This window comes from Elgaria multicarinata, chromosome 2, assembly GCF_023053635.1.
Source record: "Elgaria multicarinata webbii isolate HBS135686 ecotype San Diego chromosome 2, rElgMul1.1.pri, whole genome shotgun sequence".
NCBI lineage: Eukaryota > Metazoa > Chordata > Lepidosauria > Squamata > Anguidae > Elgaria > Elgaria multicarinata.
In genome coordinates this window covers 112,782,713-112,805,633 of record NC_086172.1, presented here as the reverse complement: position 1 = coordinate 112,805,633, position 22,921 = coordinate 112,782,713, and the positions used below count along the sequence as shown (strand labels likewise).

Sequence of the window (22,921 nt, the reverse complement as noted above, 5' to 3'; positions counted from 1 at the left end):
ATGCTTGCCAAATACAGTTTTATTTTGACTTTTTCTGGACGGCTCCTGCCTGTAGCTGCACAAACTGATGTTTAAATCTGGAGATATCTCCAAGTGTTTATGATTTCGCATGGCCCAATGAAATCAGGAAAAAGCATCTAGGTTCACCACCCAGCACCATCTCTTTTGCTCAGCACCCCACCTTCCAGATCAAATAAACTCTGATGCCATAATTGTGAAGATGGAATGAGGATGCATCAAATAGTTCATACCACTCATGATTTAGGTCTTTATTTCAGTGATGCAATATTTATAGACATTGTCTTCAACTCTTATGAACAGCTGTGCGCATGCAATCTTGATTTAAATGGTAACTTCAGGTACAGTGAAATCAAATGCTTTGGAATCTGAAGTAAAAAGATACCACATAACTCAGCAGTTTTCCCTTTTTACCAATATTGCTACTACACTAAATACATTCTTAGTTTGTGTAATAGCCCTGAAGCAAAATTCTAAAAAAAAAATACTACAAAAACCAATATCACTGATGTGTCAGAAAGAAATATAATACTAGATTTTAATAGCAGCTAGAAGGGGAAATATATAGTAAATCAAGCTCAATGTTCAGTTACTCTATGTATCAGACATGTGAAGGCAGACCCCTTTGTGTATTCCACTGTTTCCTGCATGAGGGCCAAATAAAACAATAACATCTATGTTTGGATGAAGTCAGTGACTTGATATGAATGGAGTCAGCTGGAAATCCCAGAATAATGTTAACAGAAATTAAAACAAAATATAGGGAATAATACTTTTTGCTTCCTCCAGGGAAGAAGATAGCCACCTTATTAAGAACATAGAATGATAGAATAGCAGAGTTGGAAGGGGCCTACAAGGCCATCGAGCCCAACCCCCTGCTCAATGCAGGAATCCACCCTAAAGCATCCCTGACAGATGCTTGTCCAGCTGCCTCCTGAAGGCCTCTAGTGTGGGAGAGCCCACAACCTCCCTAGGTAACTGATTCCATTGTCGTACTGCTCTAACAGTCAGGAAGTTTTTCCTGATGTCCAGCTGGAATCTGGCTTCCTTTAATTTGAGCCTGTTATTCCGTGTCCTGCACTCTGGGGGGATCGAGAAGAGATCCTGGCCCTCCTCTGTGTGACAACCTTTTAAGTATTTGAAGAGTGCTATCATGTCTCCCCTCAATCTTCTCTTCTCCAGGCTAAACATGCCCAGTTCTTTCAGTCTCTCTTCATAGGGCTTTGTTTCCAGACCCCTGATCATCCTGGTTGCCCTCCTCTGAACCCGCTCCAGCTTGTCTGTGTCCTTCTTGAATTGTGGAGCCCAGAACTGGATAGGTTCCTATGTTCCTGTTCAATATTAATTGAACAGGTTTCTATGAATCCTATCCAACAAAGTATTACCCCGCACCAGATTTAATCTGCCGAGCACTAGAATTAGAGAAACAGAGCAGTATCAGAAGGCTTGGCACATTGTGCTGATGTGTAGCCCTATATCATTGTTCAAACAGAAATAAATAAATTCATTCATCACTGGGTGCAATGATGAATTGGATGAGGGCTAAGAACCTGAGGCTTAATCCAGACAATACAAAGGTGCTTTTGATCAATAGGAGAAATGAACCCGCGGTTTGGATCTGTCCTGTTCTCGATGGGGTCCAGGACAAAGCCCTGCAGCGCTCTACATGATCACATCCAGATTGAAATATTACAACAAGCATCACACGCGACTGTGTTTGAAAAGGATTATTTAGAAACTTGGGCAAAATGCAATGACCAAAGAGATTTCTGATTACATTCCTCTGATTGTATTTTGGGGATGGGAGAACCAGGGATGCTCAAGCTCACTGAAATTCCTTGAATTTACTTCAAAGGTTGGTTCTGCCCTCTCCTGTTCTTGCTTGTGACCTTTTTTTTTGGGGGGGGGGGTTGTTTGAATGGGAAAAGTGTGTATTTCTCTGTTTTATCCTCACAACAACTTCCAAGCACTCACGGACAAGATTGCAGAAAAAATTCAGTAATGTTTGCTTCATCTTTAATTTTGAAAATGAACGGTCAGGCAGATGAGTTTTACATCTTATTGGCAAGAAGAAAGTAGGATTTGAGTTTGTTGGAATTTTGACGGCAGCAGCACCAAAATTCACACATACATTTTATTTATTGCACTTTTAAGCCACCCAACAACCCACATTCTCTAGGTGGTGTTACAAATGGCAGCTGCTTAGAAATGTGCCATGTGGTAAATCAAACCGGCATGGAATACCATTGGAATTTAGGCTTCAGCCATGCAGTGAGATAGCGGTCACTATCACCATCAATTCCTCAGAATGTCCAAGCCTTATGACAATATGGTCTTGGCCCCCTCACTATATATTTATTTTATTTATTTATTATTGCATTTATATTCCACCTTTTTTCTTGCAAGGAACCCAAGGCGGTGTACATAATCCTGCTCCTCTCCATGTTATATACTCACAACAACAACAACCCTGTGAGGTAGGTTGGGCTGAGAGTCTGTGACTGGCCCAAAGTCACCCAGTGGGTTTCCATGGCCAAGTGGGGACTAGAACCCGGATCTCCTGACTCCCAGTCCAACACTCTAGCCACTACACCACACTGGCATCACTATTTCTCCCAAGACAACTGTGATCCTTCATGGTTCAAATCTACTCTTATTCTGAAACATATTGCAGAGGTGAGCATGTAAATGAAAAGCAGTACAGCAGTCAGTTCCTAAATACATTTTTTTTCAAACCATCTTCCATGATCCGAGAAATGTATATGGTTCTCTCTGCCACCCCACTCCCCAGCTGCCTCCCATTATATCTGGACAACAAACCTCCGAGGTAACACAGACCAAGGTAGTGACTGAGCTAAGGCTACCCTACTGTGCATCCGAGGATTTGACCCTGGGTTTCCATAGTGTTAATATTAATTTATCACCTTATTGACAGTAGGTTAGGCACTTGCACTAGTGAATATACTGAAATTCATCAATATGTTCCTGCCAGCACTGCCTAACTGGTAAGCAATATTAAAAGATACGTTATATCAGAATATTGGGCAGCATCATATGCATGATTGATAGCTCTGACAGAGCAGTCCATGCATGTGGAAGGACATATATATGGTCTGACTAGTATGGAAACAACAGCAGATACAACAGCAACCAAGCTATTGAGAAAATGTCTAAAGGGAAACTAAGAAGCTACCTTTGAGACACACTATACCCTACAGAAGTACAGAGAATGGGGAACTGCTTTTGTGTTCTTTGAATACAATACATTAATCTTCAGTTAAGATAAGGCATAACTCAGCATAATACAATCATCACTGATCATGGAAAAAATAGTCTACAAATGTATTGTTAAAGATTGATTACTTACTTTGAGGGTAACTGCTGTTGCCTTGATAATAAAGTCATTTACTGATACTTTAATATCATCTGTAGGGGAGGGAACGAGAGAAAGAAATTAAGATGCATGGTTTCAAGATAGCATTTTCCCCAATTTGTACTGTTAATATACCAGCATTTCAGATAGTCATTAGTGCAATGACCTCTTAGAAAATCATATTGTCAAAAACTTGAACAGTGCAATTACTTATCTTCACAGTAGGATTACTTTTTATAGTACCATAAATTTGAAACTCAAAACATATTTGTGCTAATAGCAATTTGGAAATGATACGCTGTTAATTGAGATTATATAAAGCACGCATTTTCTACTACAAAGCAGAACCTTTTTCAAAGATGCAAATGCAAGGAAATGAAGGAAAAAGTGAAAGGAGCTGGAAACCCATTGGGCACCAAACCATCTCTACTCTGGTTTATGTATGGCAAGGAAAGCGAGGAAAGCTTTTCAACACATTACTAGGGATTTACAACAAAAGGTGTAGAGGTTTACAATGGTGTAGGTGCCCCAATGGAGACCAAGATGCTTTTTGTGGGAATACAGTTGTAATTTCCTTATCTCCATCCTGATATCTCTCAATCAATCTTTGCACTATACACATCTTTTGATGTGTATCCATTTCCACTGTAGCAGCACAGACCAAGGGCATGTCTACACTATTTAGTTATCCCAGGATCAGCTCAGGAGCATCCCTGTGCATCCATATGATATACAGGGGATCCCGAGGGAAACCAGGGATGGGCAGAGACTTTCCCTGGGATAACTGAGACTTCGGTTATCCCAATTTTTCCCATGGTCTCAGGAAGATTTCGAGCTCCGTGGGGGTGTGGACATCCATCCTGGCTTCTTTCCGCCTCCTTCAGCTTTCAAAATGGGCAGAATTGTTCGGGGGGGGGCATGCCCTTTGGGGTGGGGGCAGTAGTTTTGCCATCCCTGGGATTGGGCATGGAGGTTTTTTTTTTAATTTATCTTTTTCCCCTGATTGCGGCCACGGGACCGGCTTGTCTTCTTTTTTTAAAAAAAGGTGCCTGTGACGTCCCTCTTCCCTTCTGGGACATTGTACAGCTGTATAGAAACTGGGGGAGGATCACAGAAGCAGGTAAGTCCACAATACTCCCCCTCCCTCCCGCTACAGCCTTAGGTGTAGATGAGCCCCATGTCTGGTGTGTTAGCACTTAAGTCTCCATCTGCACACAATGATTTGTGACATTACATCTCATCTTAACATCAACCTCCTTCTCACACATACACCCCCCTCTATGACTGATGCAATTACATGAGTGAAGTCAATCTTACCCGGCTAACTGGCACCCCATCAGGAAAAAGGATAACCTTAAGCGCGAAAGACCTAGGGGTTTGGTCCTCCCTATGTTTTGGTGTTCACACGTGATCCACACTGGTATGGGGAAAGAGTTTCATAAAGCTGGGTGTCTTATATCCAGCCAGGACCCACAAACTAAACAGTTTTGACGATACCAATATTACTCAAGTCCACATGTGGAAGAAAGGTAGGGTTTATTGGTGGGAAAATGGATGCAAAGGCAAAAAGCAAAAACAAAGAAAGCTTACATGCCCTTAACTCTCAGTTCAGTCACCCCAGTTCCCAAAAAAGGTGATGGACACCATCCCATAGTGCTAGTTATTTGAACAGGTGGTGGCGCCTTCCCTCTCTCGGATGAGAACAGGCCAATTTGCTCAAGATTTTATACAGCTGGTCTCATCATCTAGTGTAAACTATTAGAAGCCACAGGCACAAACTCCTCCCTTCATCCAGAAGGAGAAAGGGGGGTTCTGTCTTGGCAGCAGAAAGTTTCTCATAGCATCTTTGTTAGCTAGAAGGTACACATTATGAAGAGCAAATTCTGTGCATTGTTTAAGCTTCTGCAAGTGGCAAAAAGTGTGGCCTTCACTCTCAATATAGCTATGAGAACCAACTCTAAAATCATAAAAGTTGCTAACTGCTCTAGCAAATCAGTATACGTGTGCTACCACACCATGCATATGACTCTAGGTAAATTCACACCTGACTGCCCACCATTCTTCGGAAACCAAAATCGATACACTGGCCATACGTGAAGATAAAATGGGTCAGGATCAAACTGTAAAAGATGGTAACTAGAGCTATACATCTCAGCCAAGCAAGGTTTCCAACTGATTCATTGAAATGAGAAGTTTACCACAGAACTTGGCATTCAGGATAAATACACAGAAACAGTAGTAATTGAGTGCAAAATAAATGTCAGTCATTCAGAATAAATAACACTGTTATGTCAAGCTTTCAAAACCATTTAGCAATGACGTTAAAAATAAACATGATCTAAATCAGTAGTACAAGTTCAAACGTTTCAGAGTTATTTCAATAATATAGGTAGATCTAGAAGGCATTTTAATATATGGAGAAATGTATTAAATATATCCATTAGTCATAAATATATAATTTTCAGTGCATAACAGCATTGTGGATGACAGTGATAATTATTCCAGTCAAAACATAGCATATAAAATCACTTCACTAGTTGGTGTATAAACCTATTTTGAAAAAGCAGACAAGAACAAGGTAGCATAAAAACTATATTTAACTGAGTAGAAATTGATAGAACAATGTTGTGCACAGATTTGCTTAAGTGAAGTTGAATATTTGTGGAAACACCATTAGCATGGATTATTATCCATAATTTTATCACACACACACACACACACACACACACACTCAGAGTGAACTTTGAATGAATGTAATTTTTTCTGTATTGCATACTGGTTTACTGTCATTTACTCCGCGTCTAAAAATAAATCCAAAGTAAAAAAAGGAAAAGCTAAAAATATTATTGTTTCTTTAGATTATTCTACGATGCATGAACTGGAATAATCAAAAAGATTATCTTGTATATCTGTTCAACTGTAAAGGGGAAACATGTCATAGCGCAATGCCCGCTGGGGGCCTTATGCTGTTCAAATTACTGAGATGAGCATTGATAGATCCTGGAATTGGGTTAAGAATACTAGCAGAGCAGGTAGTAACGCCGCTGCATGATTGAGAAGTCTAAAATATTTAAACAATGTAAAACAATTGCCCCTGATTAACATTATGGCCTGAAGGTATACAATGACTTCGGGAGGTCTGGATTTTTCTGGCACACACATTCATTGTTGAGACAGTATGACAAGTCTCCTTCCTCCAACTGAAACAGAAATCAGTCACTGGCCTTTTCAGTTTACTGTAATCAGAACATTTTGGGGGAAAGTGGGATAACAAGACACAAGCAGAGAAAGACAGATTTCTGATGCTGTGCATCTTTGGACTACTTACAGAATCATCCTAAAGGCATGTGACATTTTATTGCTCACCATACATCAAGTACTCCTGCTATATTTTACATTTACAGTTGCTGTAGGGGGAAGGTGCCTGACCCTTGCCCTTTAAAATGACAATGCAGCACAAATACTTCAAAACAAGATGTGTCACTTGAAATATATGAATAAATGCACCAGGGAAAGATTCAGAAAATCACTGCAATCGTGTTGTAAACCTCTCAGAGAGCCTCGGCTATGGGGTGGTATATAAATGTAATAAATAAATAAATAAATAGCTGGAATCCAAAAAAAATAATTTTGTGTGTTCAAGGATGGGCGTCGTGCTTCTGGTTCTCAAATAGCCACATGACATGGAGGGGAGGGAATTTCAAAAGCAGTTTGTGATACATTAGGATCTTTTGTTCAAAGAAAAGGGGGGGGAATACATCTGAAGGTGCATCCTTAAGCACCCAAGCATGCTTACAGTACATCCCAGTCAGTAAGTTTGATAGTCACCAGCTACCATCAGTGTATGGCTAACATACACAGGCAAAGAACACACATACAGAGATATCTAATGTAGATATAGATGACTTTTGGGTCCATGGGCACATTTGGCAATTTGTGAAACTGTCCTGGGACCACCACAAAATGTCATTAGAGCATAGGTATGCGCAAGGGGTGTGCCAGATATGCCCAGGCACACCCTAACGTCTCAAGCAATAAGTGTCAAATTGGGGGGGGCATTGGGTAGGGATCCAGAGGGGGATCCAGATGCAGCAGGAACGGTCCTCTGGCTGCCCTTTGGCTGCTCTGCTGCCCCCAACAGCACACCTTTGTCCCAGCAGCAGGAGCGAAAAGGAATCGCTCTGCCGAAAGCCTCTCTGCTGGGAGCCACACTTCAAAGAGGCCAGGATGAAGGGCCCCGAAGGCTAATATCACCTCTTAAGCCCCTCCTCTGGCCAGTGTCACTGCAAAGCCCCACCAATGCTGGTGCTTCAGGAGCATCTCCTTATTCCCCCCTTCACCTGCAACAGCCCTCCCGTGGTCTGGCAAGCTGAACACAGAGTAGGGCATCAGTGTCTACAGTGTTTAATAAGTAAATGAATAAAAAGAATGTCCTTTATGATCAAGTATTCAATAAATGTTCACCTTTAAAAAAAAATCCCTGGATGCACACCGTAATGAAATGCGCTGCGCATGCCTATGCATGAGAGGTGTGGCTAATAACAGTAACTGGCTTCAAAGGTAGCACAAGGCATTAGTGGGATCTGAATGTCATACTCAACAACTCCTTTGAACACAGTTTTCACAGAAGGCAAACTCGTTCCCCCATTCTGAATTACCACCAAACACAAGCACCTAATGTATCCATCATGCAAACATGTCCACCACTCCATTCTCCTACTCAGAGCAAGAACACAAAAAACAAGGGTCACTCTCAGGAACACTCTAATGTTTCCCCTAATCTATGTCTCCTTTATCTCTTTCCTCACATACATGCAGCCCCCATTAATTTGGACATAAAAATACAGAACCCTCTTCAATTCCCCATGTTGCTCCCCTTTTAATGCCAATTTCCCAGATCTGAAAAGGATTCAGCTTCAGTTTATTAGCCCTCACACAGCCCCTCACTGCATCTAGACACCGACTCAACACCTGCAGAATTTCATATGACAAAGGGGAATAGAGCTAGGTGTCATCAGGGTATTGATGATACTATACTCCAAACATTCAAATTACCTCAACCCAGAAGTTTCATAAAATGCTTGAGGGGATAGTCATGGAGTCAAAGAGAAATTCCATAGTACTATGTCTTGAAATGATCCTGAAGGTATGTGTGGGATCACTGCATCAATGTCATCCCTAACCTGAAGAGAAAGTCAATGAGACTTGATAGGGTCACATTTCTCTCCTGAGGTCATCTATCAAAGCAACGTAAGTTGTTTCAGTGCCAAATGTTGGCCTGAAGCGGAACTGAAATGGGCCCAGATAATCCATTTCATCCAAGATCTTCACATTCTGGTTAAATCTACTGATAAAACATAATAAAAATAAGTAGCTAAAGTTCGTTAAACTTGTCAGGACTAATGTGCAAAAGGACAACAAAGAAGAATGAGGACTGAAGTTAAGAACAAATTACTATTTTATGAATATATTATAAAGGCAGCAAATAGAATTGTGGTAGATAATCCCTCATGTGTGAACTTTATGTCTTGCTTATGTAAAAAATTTAAATGCATTCCAAACAGTATCTGACTTGCTTTATATTGCGAGTAGTATTTTCTGTTTAAATCCTTCCCCCTCCCACAATTAAAAAAATGAACCACTATCAAACAACATACTTTATTTGATGAACTGATTGGGATTTTAGGATATTAAATAGTATAAAAGTAGTATAAATAAATAAAAATAACAACAGGAAGCTAGGAAAAGATCCAGAGAATTTTTCTACCAAAACATAGTTTATATAGGTTCATGCATGATAGAGTTAGCATCTACTTTCCCTCAGAAAAGAAAAAGAAAATACAGAGAATCGTACATGAATATGCTCAATCATCCATGCTGACGTTACTTTTACCAAAGGTTCATGATCTTGTTCAGGCTATCTAATCTTTCATCCAGTTTGCTCTAATACAGCAGTAAGAAAAACTAATCTACTATACTTTTAAACTATCTGTAAGCAGTTACAGATATCGCTTGCTAAATGTGAAAGCTGGAGAACTTTCTTTCCCTCCCCCATCTTCACTTGACAATTTGTAACGCTGTCAAGTGACAGGAGCTCAAAAACAAACGCAAAGCTCAACAGGGTTGGCTTGGTATTGGAAAAGCAGAATCACTGAATGAATAAACTGTACCTGTTTACAATTCTAATGGAAGAATTTGGCCTCTGCACCTGCCAAAGCTACTAATTAAAAGGTAACCTTGAAATTCTTCATCCAAAAGGCAAAGCCATTCATGTGAGGAAGCTTACACTGGAACTTGTGAATTCTTTCAGCAGTTGGAGGTATGGCAATATCAAAGCAGCTCAGCTCTTGAGCAAAGGCAAAGCATCCATTAAATCAAAATCCTTTGCCTGCTTCATGACATCTGGATGATCCCATTGGTCATCAAAACCAATTTAACCAAGATCAGTGTTAAATGCTGGATTGCAAGAGATGGCCCAAATACACACATAAGGGAAAGAGAAGGAAATTACCCAGCTACATCTAATGTCCAGAATATACAGTTTTGTTAGGCACACAGTCTTCATCACAAAAAAACCCTGCTAATTTAGATTGACATTGCCAACACTTTTGTACAAAACAACTTAAACCAGAAATAACAGTAATATGAGCATGATAAACAGCTCTTTATCTGTTTCTAATAATTAGCTCAGTTCTATAAATGAAAACAGCTAAGATGACAAGAGACAAGATCCACGTAGGCAGCCTTTTAGAGAGTTTAGCAAAAAGGAAATTTCAAAAGTGAGCTCACTACCAAGGAAATTTATAGAGACAAAAATATTGAACAAAAGTCTACTGTATTTCGAATCCAAATGGCTCTTCAGAATTACTCTGCACAACAGAATATATTTCCTTGATTCTCTTGATCAAAAATTATATTGTCTTTAAAATATACAGTCCCTCTCTGACCAAGGACCATTTCTAGCCCAAAGCATATAGAGACCAATAAAATTGGTCTCTGTATCATATGAAGTGTCTTTGTGAAGCCTAATGTAATGCCTGTAGCCTTGGAAAAGAAAATATGGTTGGGATTTTCTCATTCTCAAATCTCACCCAAAGGACTTCCGCCAAACAGGCCTTAGTGACTGGGATTCTCCTTGTCTGCTGCCTGCTTTTTGCAGCCCCGGAAATATGCATTCAATCTATTTGCCAGTTGTGGTTGGCCACTTCTCTAGGGCAGGACTTGTGGAGGTAAGTGTCCCTCTCCCATAGCCTACAAAGGTCCCTGTGCTAGACTTCTCCTTGGAGACAACAAGCACAGAGACCAGCCACTGGCATCACAATAAACTGATTCGTTTGGATGTTCCTAGGTTCAGTGGGCCAGCAGTAGTGGCATCTGTGCCACAAAGCAGTTGGATAGGGGGAGATACAGGATAGAGGAGCCTTATGGCAGCGATGCAGAAGGATATGGTGGGAGGGAGAAAAGAGGACAAAGAAAGCCTTATTCCTCCCAATCTCCTGCTCCGTATGTCTGCCACAAATTATGCCACGTCTATGTGTTCAACTATGAATTTTACTTTTTGCTTTAAAAATAGTAACCAGCATTTCATTGTCCATAAAGAGGTATTTGGTGCAGAAAGAGTTACTGGCCTTTGATGCAAACATGTAAAAGAAGTCCAGTTGTGAGAATGAGGTTTTATTCATGGAAATGATAGAGCGATACTCTATTCCCGACACCTTTAACAAACACAGGAAAACTTCTCCGCCCCTAGAACTACAACTGCATACTCCAGGTTAGTGCCACCCTGCTACACTGGGATGGAGTAATATCATATAATAACCTCTAACAAGTTAATAACCTTCACATTTAACTATATTTCTGGCTCATTTCTCTGATACTTCAGAGGTTGACAAACTTTGGCTGGTCAACCAGAAATCTGACCTTGCTGGCCCCACAGTCCCTTTTGCAAAGGGCAGGGTCTTGTCCCGGACTTCATGCTACATCTCTGAAACATAGCATGAGCTCAGGGGGAAATCTACTCCTCTCTCCATCTCTATAAATTTGGAACGAAGAGTGGGGAGGGAAGGGAACACAAGCCCCCAACACCTCTGAACAATAAAATGAAAGTACTATATAAAATAATGTTAAATACATTGCTGCCACCAGATTTATGTTTTAGAAATAGATTCTTTCGGTGAGAGTATTAATTTGTGTCCACCGGAGAAAACTTAAACCAAACTGGCAATTTTCAAGCGCTCAGTTCTTTTAAAACAGTATATTTTAAGTAATACTCTCAGTGAGGGAAGCAATTTTATGCTCTATGTTTTAAGATATTAAGTAGTAACATTGACTCAATGCTCTCAGTTTCCATAGAGAATTGTTACAACTGAAACAGAATTAAGAAATCATGGCAGTTTAAGTGGAGATGTGGGGGAAGCAAAACACTTTCAATCAAGTCAGTGCCCTGCAGCATAAATAAAAGATAGATTATTTTATTACCACTAGTGCTTTAGCCAGGTTGTTCATAAAACATAGAACACTACCCATCCACAACAGAGCATGCAACATAGCTCAACAGATAACAGATCAAGATAGGACAGACTAGTTAATATGGGATATTACATGAAACACAACCGTTTAAAAATAACAATTGTTTCACCTTTTGCAAGTTCTTGCCTTAGCTTCAGAATAGCACCAAGGTCACAATCAGCACTTGCATATGCATGTGGCACAGTAGTTTTGGATTCTGTTAGCCTCGTAGCAATAACTCTTCTAATGTTGCTAGCAGGGACTTCAGTGAATGTGCCCTGTAATAATAATAATAAAAATAAAAACATTTTAGATTCTAAATTAAATGAAGATAAGCTCACCAAATTATGTTCATTACAATAAAGGACAAGGGCTTAAACTTCAAAAATTATTGGTGGTGAAAGTTGGGTTAATCTTATCTATCTCAAATCTTCAAATTTACTTCATATACGTTTTCTTTTTGATTTCATGATGCTGATGCACGTCTTTTACTTCTCCACATAATATTATCAAATCCCTTAGGAAGACATTATTATGGGTTAAGAACTATGGGGCTACTTCTTCACTTGGGGAAACTTGTCTGTGCTCATCCATGCTCTGGTAGTAGACATTTGCAACATTTTCTCTTTGCTTCTTTCAACAAGGAGGTGGCAAGCTGTTTGCCTTTTCCTTGACATCTACTTAATCTTGACTTGGGTCCTGAATTATCGTCTTCCTCCCATTTCACAACTGAGTCAACTCACTTACTTGGTACTGTACAAAGTTACATAATGCTCACAGTTAGTGTAGTACGCTACTTCTGCTATTTGTACTATTTCTTTGGAGATGTAGCAGTTCTGTCCATTATTAAATTTAGTTATTAACATTATTTATAATACTAACAGTGCCCCCAAATCAGTTTCCAAAGAGAAAAAGACAAATTCAAAATGCAAACCCAATTAACAACAAAGCTATCATTAAAAACCCAGGGAGCAAAATCATCCCCATATTAAAATCTGAACTGAACAAAAAGTCTCCACCCCCTGCCTAAATCTGTAAGCAAAAATACTAGATAGGGAATTCCACAGAGTGCTGCCACTAAAAAGGCCATGTTCATACCAACCTAGACTCTCTTGGTGGTGCAACACAGAACAAATCACCCAAAGATGATAATAAACTATGGGCAAGTTCATATGGGAGGAGACGATTTTCAGATATCACAGCCCCAAACTGCTCATAGGTAAGAACCAGTCTGTTGAAATAAACAGGAAGCCAGGGGAACTGATGTAAACCCAGTGTAATACGGCCTATAAAATTCACATCAAAAAGCAATCCGCAGCATTTTGCACCAGAGAGAACCCTACACAGGGCACATTGCAGTTGTCTACAGAGGTTGTGATTAAAGCATAGATCACTAGGACCAGGAAGGAAGCAGCTGGCACACCAACCAAAGCTGAGCAAGGGTGTTCCTGGCCAAAGCAGCCGCAAGGATCAATGCCAAATCCAGAAGCACCCCAAAGCTTCCAACCTGCTCTTCCAGAGGGAGTGCAACCCTACTGAGAACAAGCTGTATTATTCTGGTTGTGCTTTTTATACTGTATTTTGTATTTTTGTGTTTTAAATTTGTTGGTTGTTTTTATGCTCCTCATGGTTTTAATTTGTGTGAACCTCCCAGAGAGCTTCGGCTATTGGGCAGTATAAAAATGTAATAAATAAATAAATAAAATAAATCCCAGATTAGCTTCTCTGCCAACCATTAGAACCTCTCTATCTGGCGAATTGTCAGCCCACTTCCAATCCATCACTGCATCCAGGCAACAGTTCATAGTTTTCACAACCTCCTTGACATCAGCTGAGAGAGAAAGACTTGAGTATCACCAGCACAATGATAAGACCCAACCCTAAAACTCAAGGTAACATCTCCCAACACCTTCTGGGAACATCCAGCCAATCTATCACTTAATTATTTGCAATATTTATATACTGCTTCCCATCCAAAAGATTTCGGAGCAGTGAACAACAAATATAATAAAAGAATAAAAACTCCATATTAAAATTACTATTTTAAAAAGAACAAAGTTCTGATAAGACTCCACAAAAATGCACCCCTGAGTCCCATGTTAGCCAACATCCCAGAGGGATAACATGGCTAAGGATATGGAACGCTGCTGAGGTGTCAAGCACTTGCCCTATTAAGCTTATGGAGTAGATAATTCAGGCTGTTTTAGTTCCCATACCAGCAAAACACGAAAATACATTTCATAGCCCTAGAATTTTAGGGTACTATTTGCTGAATATCCATAATTAAATAAATATTAAAATCCACTGCTCACATTTTGTTGTAATGGGAACCACGCAGCAACTAGTTCATATCATTGTCTTCTTCTAATGTTTTCTGAATTATGGTGGTACCAGTTACAGCATTCTATGGGCAAGATGAATGTGCACATAATGGACAAGCCACACTGCACATATAAGCGTGTATTTAAATCTCAACAGCTGTTTCTTCTAACGGAAAAACTTCTATATTCAACCATTTGAAGGCGTTATTTCAACTGAACACTAGGACCCCTTTAGAAAGTACACTTGTCTTATTTTAAACTGACGATACCATGTGTGTTTTGCATATGTATAAATCAAAGTTATTACCACGGAAGCAGGCCGTCCTGGCACAGAAGCAGGTGGAACTGGAGGACGTGAAGCAGGAACAGGCGTGCTTGCTAGTGCGGAGGAGGCTAAAGGTACGCCGGCTTGTTGCTGAGGTGAAGAAACCACTGGCTTAGCTTCCATAGGCTTTCCTTTCTTCCGCTGTTCTAAAAGTTTGAGGGCATCCCTGTAATTTAAAAGACGAATAAAAAATGTTTATGACATACTTTTGATCCATAAGGTGCAAATAAATATATCCACAAACACACATGAACCCTCCGAGCCCCAAAAAAACCCTAAGAAATTGTGGATTAAGTGTATGTTCTTAAAAAACAAGCAGCTTATGTATATTTAAATGCCCACTATTAACCATTTGTTTATTGTATACCACACTGAATTCCATATTTAAATGCAGGGGGAGGGGAAAGATGAGGTATTTTCTCCCTTTCCACCCACTTGTATTTTCTGGTTCTGGCTTGCATTATGCTGTTTAATAAAACACAAAAAATTCCCAAAAGCAATTGAATGGATTCATGATCTCATATGGTACATATTACGTTGGCACCTAAATTTACACATTCTAACCCTTGGGATCAATTACTGGAAACCCACCTTAAACGCTTAAGATGAGCCAAGCCCCAGCGGCTCACCTTGCACATTCAAATCAGCTGAGGAAAGAACACGCTTCCAAGTATACACAAGGAATGCTTCTTGGGAACATGCCACTTAACATAAGAAGTGCAGGAAGTCGATGAAGAGGCCGAGCTGAGGCAAACTAAACCACTCCTACTTCATTTCTACACTCTAAGCTTTCTAGCATGCACCCCAGTATTACGTGGGGTGCGCCCCATTTTATTCCAATAGAATTTTGATGAGCTTGGCATGTTCGCCATACTGATCCTTTAGGATGATGGATGCTGTCTTGTCCACACTTGCATGCCAAACAAGCAAGCCCTTTAGGGGACAGTGAAAGCTTTTAAAAAGATATTGAATAATGCAGATGTACAGCTGGTTTCCTCATAAGGAATTGGGAGCAAGAGTCAAGAACATGCAGTCCCCTTCTTCACCCTCTCTGGAGCAACTTCCCTCTTTAATTATGGTTAAGGAAATAGGAGCGCTGACCTTAATGGTGGGTAATGCTAACCAGGTATCCCGCTTAAACAGGGTTTAGGACCATGGTAGGCGCTGGCATTAAACAGGACAAAATCAATTTGCACTGGAGATGAGAAGAAAGATCTTCTAGGGCTGGCTCCCAATTTCTAAACTGTGGTTGAAAGGAAGCTAGCATTATAGTAGGCTCAGTGTGATAGAGCAGGGGTCCCCAATCCCCGGGCCACGGACCGGCACTGGTCCGTGGCCTGTTAGGAACTGGGCCACGCAGGTGAGGTGCTTTCACCCCCACCCCACCCCAGTGTACCTGGGCGCGGGGCGCCATCTCGCCTGCCCAGCTGGAGCGAAGCCAGGATGCTGGGGTGGGGCAGCTTCGGAACGGTGTGCCCGGCCGGAACCCGATCTGGGAGAGCGACTTCCGGGCGCACTGTTCTGAACCCGCCGGCCCACACTAGCGTCCTGGCTTCACTTCGGCTGGGGCAGCCGAGGCAAAGCCAGGACGCTGGGGGGGGGGGCGCTTCCCAAAACCATCCCCTCAACGCCCCCCCCCCCCCGGTCCGTGGAAAAATTGTCTTCCACGAAACCGGTCCCTGGTGCCAAAAAGGTTGGGGACCGCCGTGATAGAGCACATGGTTTGCAAGCAGAAGGTCCCAGGTTCTATTCCCGGCATCTCCAGGTAGGGCAAGGAGGCAATCTTTCATGAAACACTGGAAAGCCACTGCCAATCAGTGTCAACAATACTGGGTAAGATGGATCAATCATCTGACGCAGTATAAGGCAGTTTTCTATGTTCCTATGTCTGTAGTGGGGTGATGATAACTAAATCATTTGTTGTCCTCTTTATGTCCTTTTTTGTCCTCTTTATCTCCTTTTACCTTAATTTGTGAATGAAAATGAACACACAGAAGAAATTCATTGCCACAGACTATGGTGATGGCCACTAGCTTTGATGGCTTTAAAAAAAGATTAGAGAGTTTCATGAGAATGTTATCAATAGCTATCAGCAAGGACAACTAAATGGAATCTCAACATTCAAAGACAAAATGCCTCTGAATCTTGGATCGCAGAGGCAAATAAGAGTGGAAACAGTTTGTTACACTAGATGGACAATGCTCTAATCCAGTAATGTTCTTAAGGCTACCTTAATCTAAATGCTACTTTCTTATTTTATAGTGCAATACATTCAGACATCCTTAGTAATCCAATCCAGCATGAAAGTTGTACTTGTGAAAGCTGGTAGTGTAATCATAACCACATTGAAAATTACATAGTTATATTTTGGTAGGTAAAGACCAGAAAGAACTCAAAATAATTATTAGCATATTCATATTATGGGACGATGGCTATTTGAATGCCTGAGAATGAAGCCATAAAATTTTACAATCTTCAGTTTCTTAATTTAAACAGCAATAACTATCATGTGCAGAAAGAATAGTCAGATTAAAATACCTATTAGAATTTTTTATCATATTAGCTATATTATTGATATATATATTTATTGATATATATTTTTAATTCACACAAAATTAAAAGTTGTGGGTTGAAGTTGTCACACTAATTTTTATACTGTAATATCCCATCATCAAGTCTTTCATGCTGTTACCAGTTTCCGTGACTCCAGAATAATTAATATCTTCAAAGAACTATATAAAATCTTAGTAACAGTAATAAATAATAACAATTAAACAGGACAGGCAATTTGTCAGCCACAAAGATGCTTCAACGTACTGAAGATTACATATATAGCATATATGCATCTTCTTTTAGATGCCACAGTCCCCCATAAAATTTAATTGCTTCCTCTGTGTCTTGCATGGGTAATATATATGGTTACTGGTTATGAGTGAATTTATTTGTGACATGTAGCGCTTAAGTTAATAATTATGGGAGCAGACTTGGTCCATTAAAATCAATAGAGGTTTTGCCACTGATTTCAATGAAGTATGTACATCAGCCATAAATAACATCAAACATGATGTGCAAGCTATTTTTGGCAATTCTGAAATTTACAGAGAAGTGTTACTTTTATTGTGCCTTCTATCAGACATTCACAAAGCATGCTGTATATAGCTACTTAAAATATGTATCAGTACAGCAAATAGTGGAGAGGTCCTCCTTGTCAGTACAAGAAGTGGAAATAGGGCACAATATTTTGGATACGAGAAACATAGAATGCTGGTTCCAATTTTTCTTATTTACATTTTTAACGTAACTTCCCACTAAAAATGCTACTCAAGGTGGATTCCATGTTACTAAGCTTCTAGGGATTCTTTGTTTAAAATATATGTAAGGTATTCTATGCTATTTTACAGAATCGCTTCCCTAGCTAATAGAGATTAGAATGGACAAAGAGCATATCACCAAATCAAGATAAACCCCAGTATGACTAAAAACAACAAAACATTTTACACTACTAAATAGTTAGTGATTACTGGCAAATATATGCTCAGGATAAATGTATGTTAATTTTGCGAGATACATCACAAAAGGTATAAGCTACATTCATGAGTTAAGATGCCACAGCCCATAATTCAATTTCATTGAAAAATTGTGTCTTACTGCCACCTGCAGTTTTGAGAACAACCAGACTGGGAATTCTCTAGCAAAATGCTGCCAGTAGGATTAGCAAAATGCTACAGATAGGATATCTAAGATATATAAAGAGAAGAGAGGAGCTTTACTTAATTGATTGATCCTGCATGTTCAATACATTTAAAGGAGTAACACTGGGCAAGTTAAAAAAATGTAATTTGTGCTTGGAATTCAAACAATTATCCACTTCTTCTTGCCAACTTTTATATTGTTCAGCATGGGAGAGACACTGTGGTCTTATCCATCAATCCAGTGTGGTGTAGTGGCTAAGGTGTTGGACTGGGAGTCAGGAGATCCGGGTTCGAGTCCCCACTCAGCCATGGAAACCCACTGGGTGACTTTGGGCCAGTCTGACTCTCAGCCCAACCTACCTCACAGGGTTGTTGTTGTGAGGATAACATGGAGAGGAGGAGGATTATGTATGCCACCTTGGGTTCCTTGGAGGAAAAAAGGCGGGATATAAATGTAATAAATAAATAAAATAAATAAATAAATCAGAAATCCACAGCCTCAATTAGGTCCTGAAATTCTCCTAAAAGCTACGTAAGCAAGCAGCATGAGCCAAACTGAGCATGCTGCAGTTTCCAATTGGATGCCACACAAAGGCCAATCAAGCTCATTTTACAGACTTTCCAAGCCAGAGTGAGCCACTATCAGTTCAGGCAGTAAATTGGTGATTTAACTCCCCTCCGCTCCCCTCCACATCCAACCAGCAGGATGATCTCTACAGAATTCACAAGTTTCCCAATAGTTACCCCACATGTAATAAATTTACTGTCCTGAACTAATGTTAACTGCTCTGGAAAGTTATTAAGGAATCAAGCTTTCTTCAGTCTTCTTAGCAACTATAGACAATAAACCTTTACATGTAGGCCAGATCTACACCAAGCAGGACATGACACTTTGAAAACAGTTTGAAAAATGTATATGGAGTGTGTCCTGGCCTCAACAGTTCTCACAACCATTATAAACCGTTTTAAAACAGTAGTGAAGATCCTGCCTAAATATAACAAACATGATTAATTTTTTGAACAACCTAGGTTATACATAATATATTTTATGTTTGTATTTCTTGTCTGACCAGAGGCAACTTCAGCAAGTGGTCTCTGAAATTTCAGAATCATCCTAGAAGCCAGAAGAAGCAGGAAAAACTGAGGAAGAGAAAGACTGGTATACAGCATCTGTTCCTGTTTCTGAGCAATTGATCGGGGTGGAGTTCAGAGAAATCTGGTCTGAAGGAAAAGCCATTGAGAGCTTATTCAGTTGAGGAAGACTATTTTACCTATTAGAAATGGTAACCAACTCAGCTTCATCTGTCAGGGATGCTTTAAGGTAGATTCCTGCAATAAGCAGGGGTTTGGACTCAATGGCCTTGTAGGCCCCTTCCAACTCTACTATTCTATAATTCTATTATTTGAAGAGTGACATTTTATTCCCTGCCTAGATTATCTATGCAGAAAACCCCCACAAACACTAAACTCTATAGAACAAAACTGAAACTTCCAAGAATGCAATTGTCTTGACATATTACAATCATGGGAAATTAAACAAGACTTGGCGCATCCCTAAATGTCTATCAGAAAAAGACCCAAGAGAGGAATAATCTTAAAAAGGAATGTAAGAAATAACTATTCTGAGACTATTTCAGAGAGGAGATATATATATATATATATATATATATATATGTATGTATATATATATATATATATATATATATGCGCCATGGCTTCAAAGTCTCCAGAAATTCTACAATTCTAGTCAATACCTAACTTTTACAAATCATTTTGGGGGAGTAAATGCCAAGTAGCAATATATAAATACCTTGTCCTAAACACTGTATTCAAAATTAATTAATTAATTAAATTTATTTATTTATTTATTTATTACATCAATCTAAGATGTTTCCAGTTTTCCACTTTTCTGAAAAGAAAAGAAAAAACCTTAAAAGGATCACTAGGAAAAAAACAGAAAAATGTTCTCCTCCCCAAATTTGTCCTGTTTTCCCCCCTCCAGGCCTTCAGCTCTTTAGAGAAGAGGGTCTGTGTGCCTCTGTGTGTGCTCATACACATCTGCTAAAGGCATTTCCATTTCCATGGCTACTAGGAAAAGTTAATTAGATATCTTTGTGACCTAGAGGCTTCCCACCTGCCATGAACTAGTTACATACCATAAATTACAGTTACACTTGCATAATTGCTAAGCTTCCTGATAATGAGCTGCAATTACAAAACAAATAACATCAACACAACTCACTGTTCTGTCTAAATCAGGTCACAAGCAAGTCGAGATGCTGTGCTGCTTTTAATTGTTTATTACGCCATTTTAATTCAGGCCTAATACCTGGGCAGCTTAACAATTTATAAACGTTGTGTATCAAAAGGCAAGACAGTTTATTAAGAGAAGGGGAAAGTTGTATTCTCATGAGGTACTATTGCCCACCTCCTTATAAACACAGATTACAATATTAGAAACCGGTGGGTGAGAAAGCTAATTGAAGACCCAGAGTCTTTTGTGGCCACAGAATTTGTGATACACACCAGAGTTTCACCATCCACAAGCCCCTTTCCATTCAATGCAATGGAAGCAGGGGCATTGCAAGAAATGGAGGAGGACTGTTTGAACCGACAAACAGCCCAGCTCGATTTCTACAAGTAAAATCAGGACCCAAAGCACAGCTCACCTCAAGCCAGCCTCCTGCTCAGTTATGCAAGGACGTATACCTAATCATTCATATACCTACCCTTAGCAGATCAGTAGAAAACAAGGCACCTTGCCGAGGAGAGGACATTATTGCCAACATCCTGGAAAGCCACTCCTTTTCTGCTTCTACGCAAAGATGAAAGATATACATGCTGAATAGGAGAAACAATGGCGCCTTGTTTCCTGGGTGAGGTGCCTCGTTTTCTACCTCTCTGCGCAACACTTCCCTCAATACAGAGCAACAAAAGATAAAAGAAGAGCCCTAAGTTTCTATGCAGACTGCGGAGGAAAAGAACCCTGGTGAGGACAGAAAAACAGCAGGCTGGCAAAAAAGGGATAAATACTGACCCTGTTCAGACAATACGCTAAGCCACAGTGGTTAAGCATTTTGAGCTTATGGGGCGGTATATAAATGCAATTAAATAAATAAATAAAAACATTCCTAACCATGGTGGCTATATGGCCATGGTGGCTCACTAACCATTTGCTGCAAAGAGGGTTAGCGGTCTAACCATGGCTTTACATGTTGTCTGAACAGGTCCGTTCTGTCCCCTCTCTGCCAGTCTGCTGGGAATCCCCACCCCTGCTGGGAATCCCCAGCCATTCTTATCAATCTCATAGCCTTTCTGAGGGACTTCAAGGTTCAAGTGGAACTAAGATTTTTGGATCAATGAACTTTCATGTTCAGATCAAGGACTGGGATGCCCATACTGTCCTCAATGGAGGCAAAGCACCATGCAAGAAAGAAAGATGGATACAAAGAATTGCCATTTCAATTGAAATTAACAGAGAAGTGTGTCCATGCAACAATTCTCTGTGTACATCAGAGCTTCTAAGAACCTTTGAACTGGACAAAGAGACCATAAACGGTCTTGTGTTTGAAACTGCATGACCTGAGAAACCAGTCTTATCTGAGTAACTTAATCAGGGCTCCTCAAGGACCACTTGGCACATTCGGAATTTTGAGAGTGTTGTCGATGTTCTCACAAAATGGCTGCCATGGGCAGACTTGCCCACTGACAAAACAGCTGACACTGTGGGTATGGCCAGTCAAAACGCACCCATTGTCCAGGCAAAGTGGTGAAACTAAAAGAAAAGTAACTTATACAAGAACTTTTACCTACACAGCAGATGTGGAGCCTGAGCTCCAAATAAAAAACGACGCTCATTTAAACCCACAAGTTTAAGGATTAGGGGAATTAGATTGGATGGAAGATAAAACTACAAGTAATATAGAGACTAATTTGGAGAATGTATTTTTTATGGAAGGAAAAAAAAATGGGTGGAAAGTATAAATAACCCGCTTCTGAGGTCTCACTGGGAAATTTGGTGTAAATATAAAGGGGAGCTGCTTCCAAGCAGCTCTCCTTTGACACCGGTAATAATGTTGAAGAATTTCCCGGAGGAATAAAAGAGTAGATTAAGTAAAGTTTTAATAGAAAAAAATAAAATTAAATTAAGGGAATGGTTAAGAGGAATGAACACAAGAGAGGATATGGAAGAAGTTCTTAAGGATAAAAAATTAACTTGGTTAAATTATAGGCAATTAGAACAGTGGACTAAAAAGTGGGTAAGAGATAATGGAGATTGTAGAGAATTAACAAAGTTTGAGGAATTAATAGTTAAGAAAGAAAATGAAAGGGAGAAAAGAACAGTGTTAAAAGGGTTGATGAGTGAAATATATAGAATATTGGTGGAGAAAGGGACGGTGGATAATTCGGGTAAAATGGTTTGGGAGACAGATTTGAAGATACAAATAGGACAACAGGGTTGGGAGGGATTATGGAAACAAAGAGCGTTGAGAAATATGTCAGTAAGAATAAAAGAGAATTATTTTAAAATTGTATGGAGGTGGTACCTAACTCAGGTTAGATTGAATAAGATAAACAATCAGCAATCAGAAAATTGTTGGAGAGGTTGTGGGGTTAAAGGAACGTGTTTGCATATGTGGTGGGAATGTAACTATGTTCAAAAATTGTGGAAGATGGTGTTTTT

The 22,921-nt window shown here is 39.8% G+C and overlaps 1 protein-coding gene across 2 annotated transcripts in view; it reads right to left on the bottom strand.

Annotated features, from left to right (window-relative positions):
- PDHX (pyruvate dehydrogenase complex component X) overlaps positions 1-22,921 on the bottom strand; it is a 62,242-nt gene that overhangs the window by 18,970 nt on the left and 20,351 nt on the right. The window contains exons 6-8 of one of the 2 annotated variants that reach the window (XM_063117419.1): positions 14,528-14,711; positions 12,030-12,177; positions 3,386-3,444 (exon numbers count right to left, since the gene is read on the bottom strand). In XM_063117419.1, the coding sequence (XP_062973489.1) occupies positions 3,386-3,444; positions 12,030-12,177; positions 14,528-14,711 (391 nt within the window). The remainder of the gene's footprint in view (positions 1-3,385; positions 3,445-12,029; positions 12,178-14,527; positions 14,712-22,921) is intronic. The other variant, XM_063117420.1, reaches the window with a different exon arrangement.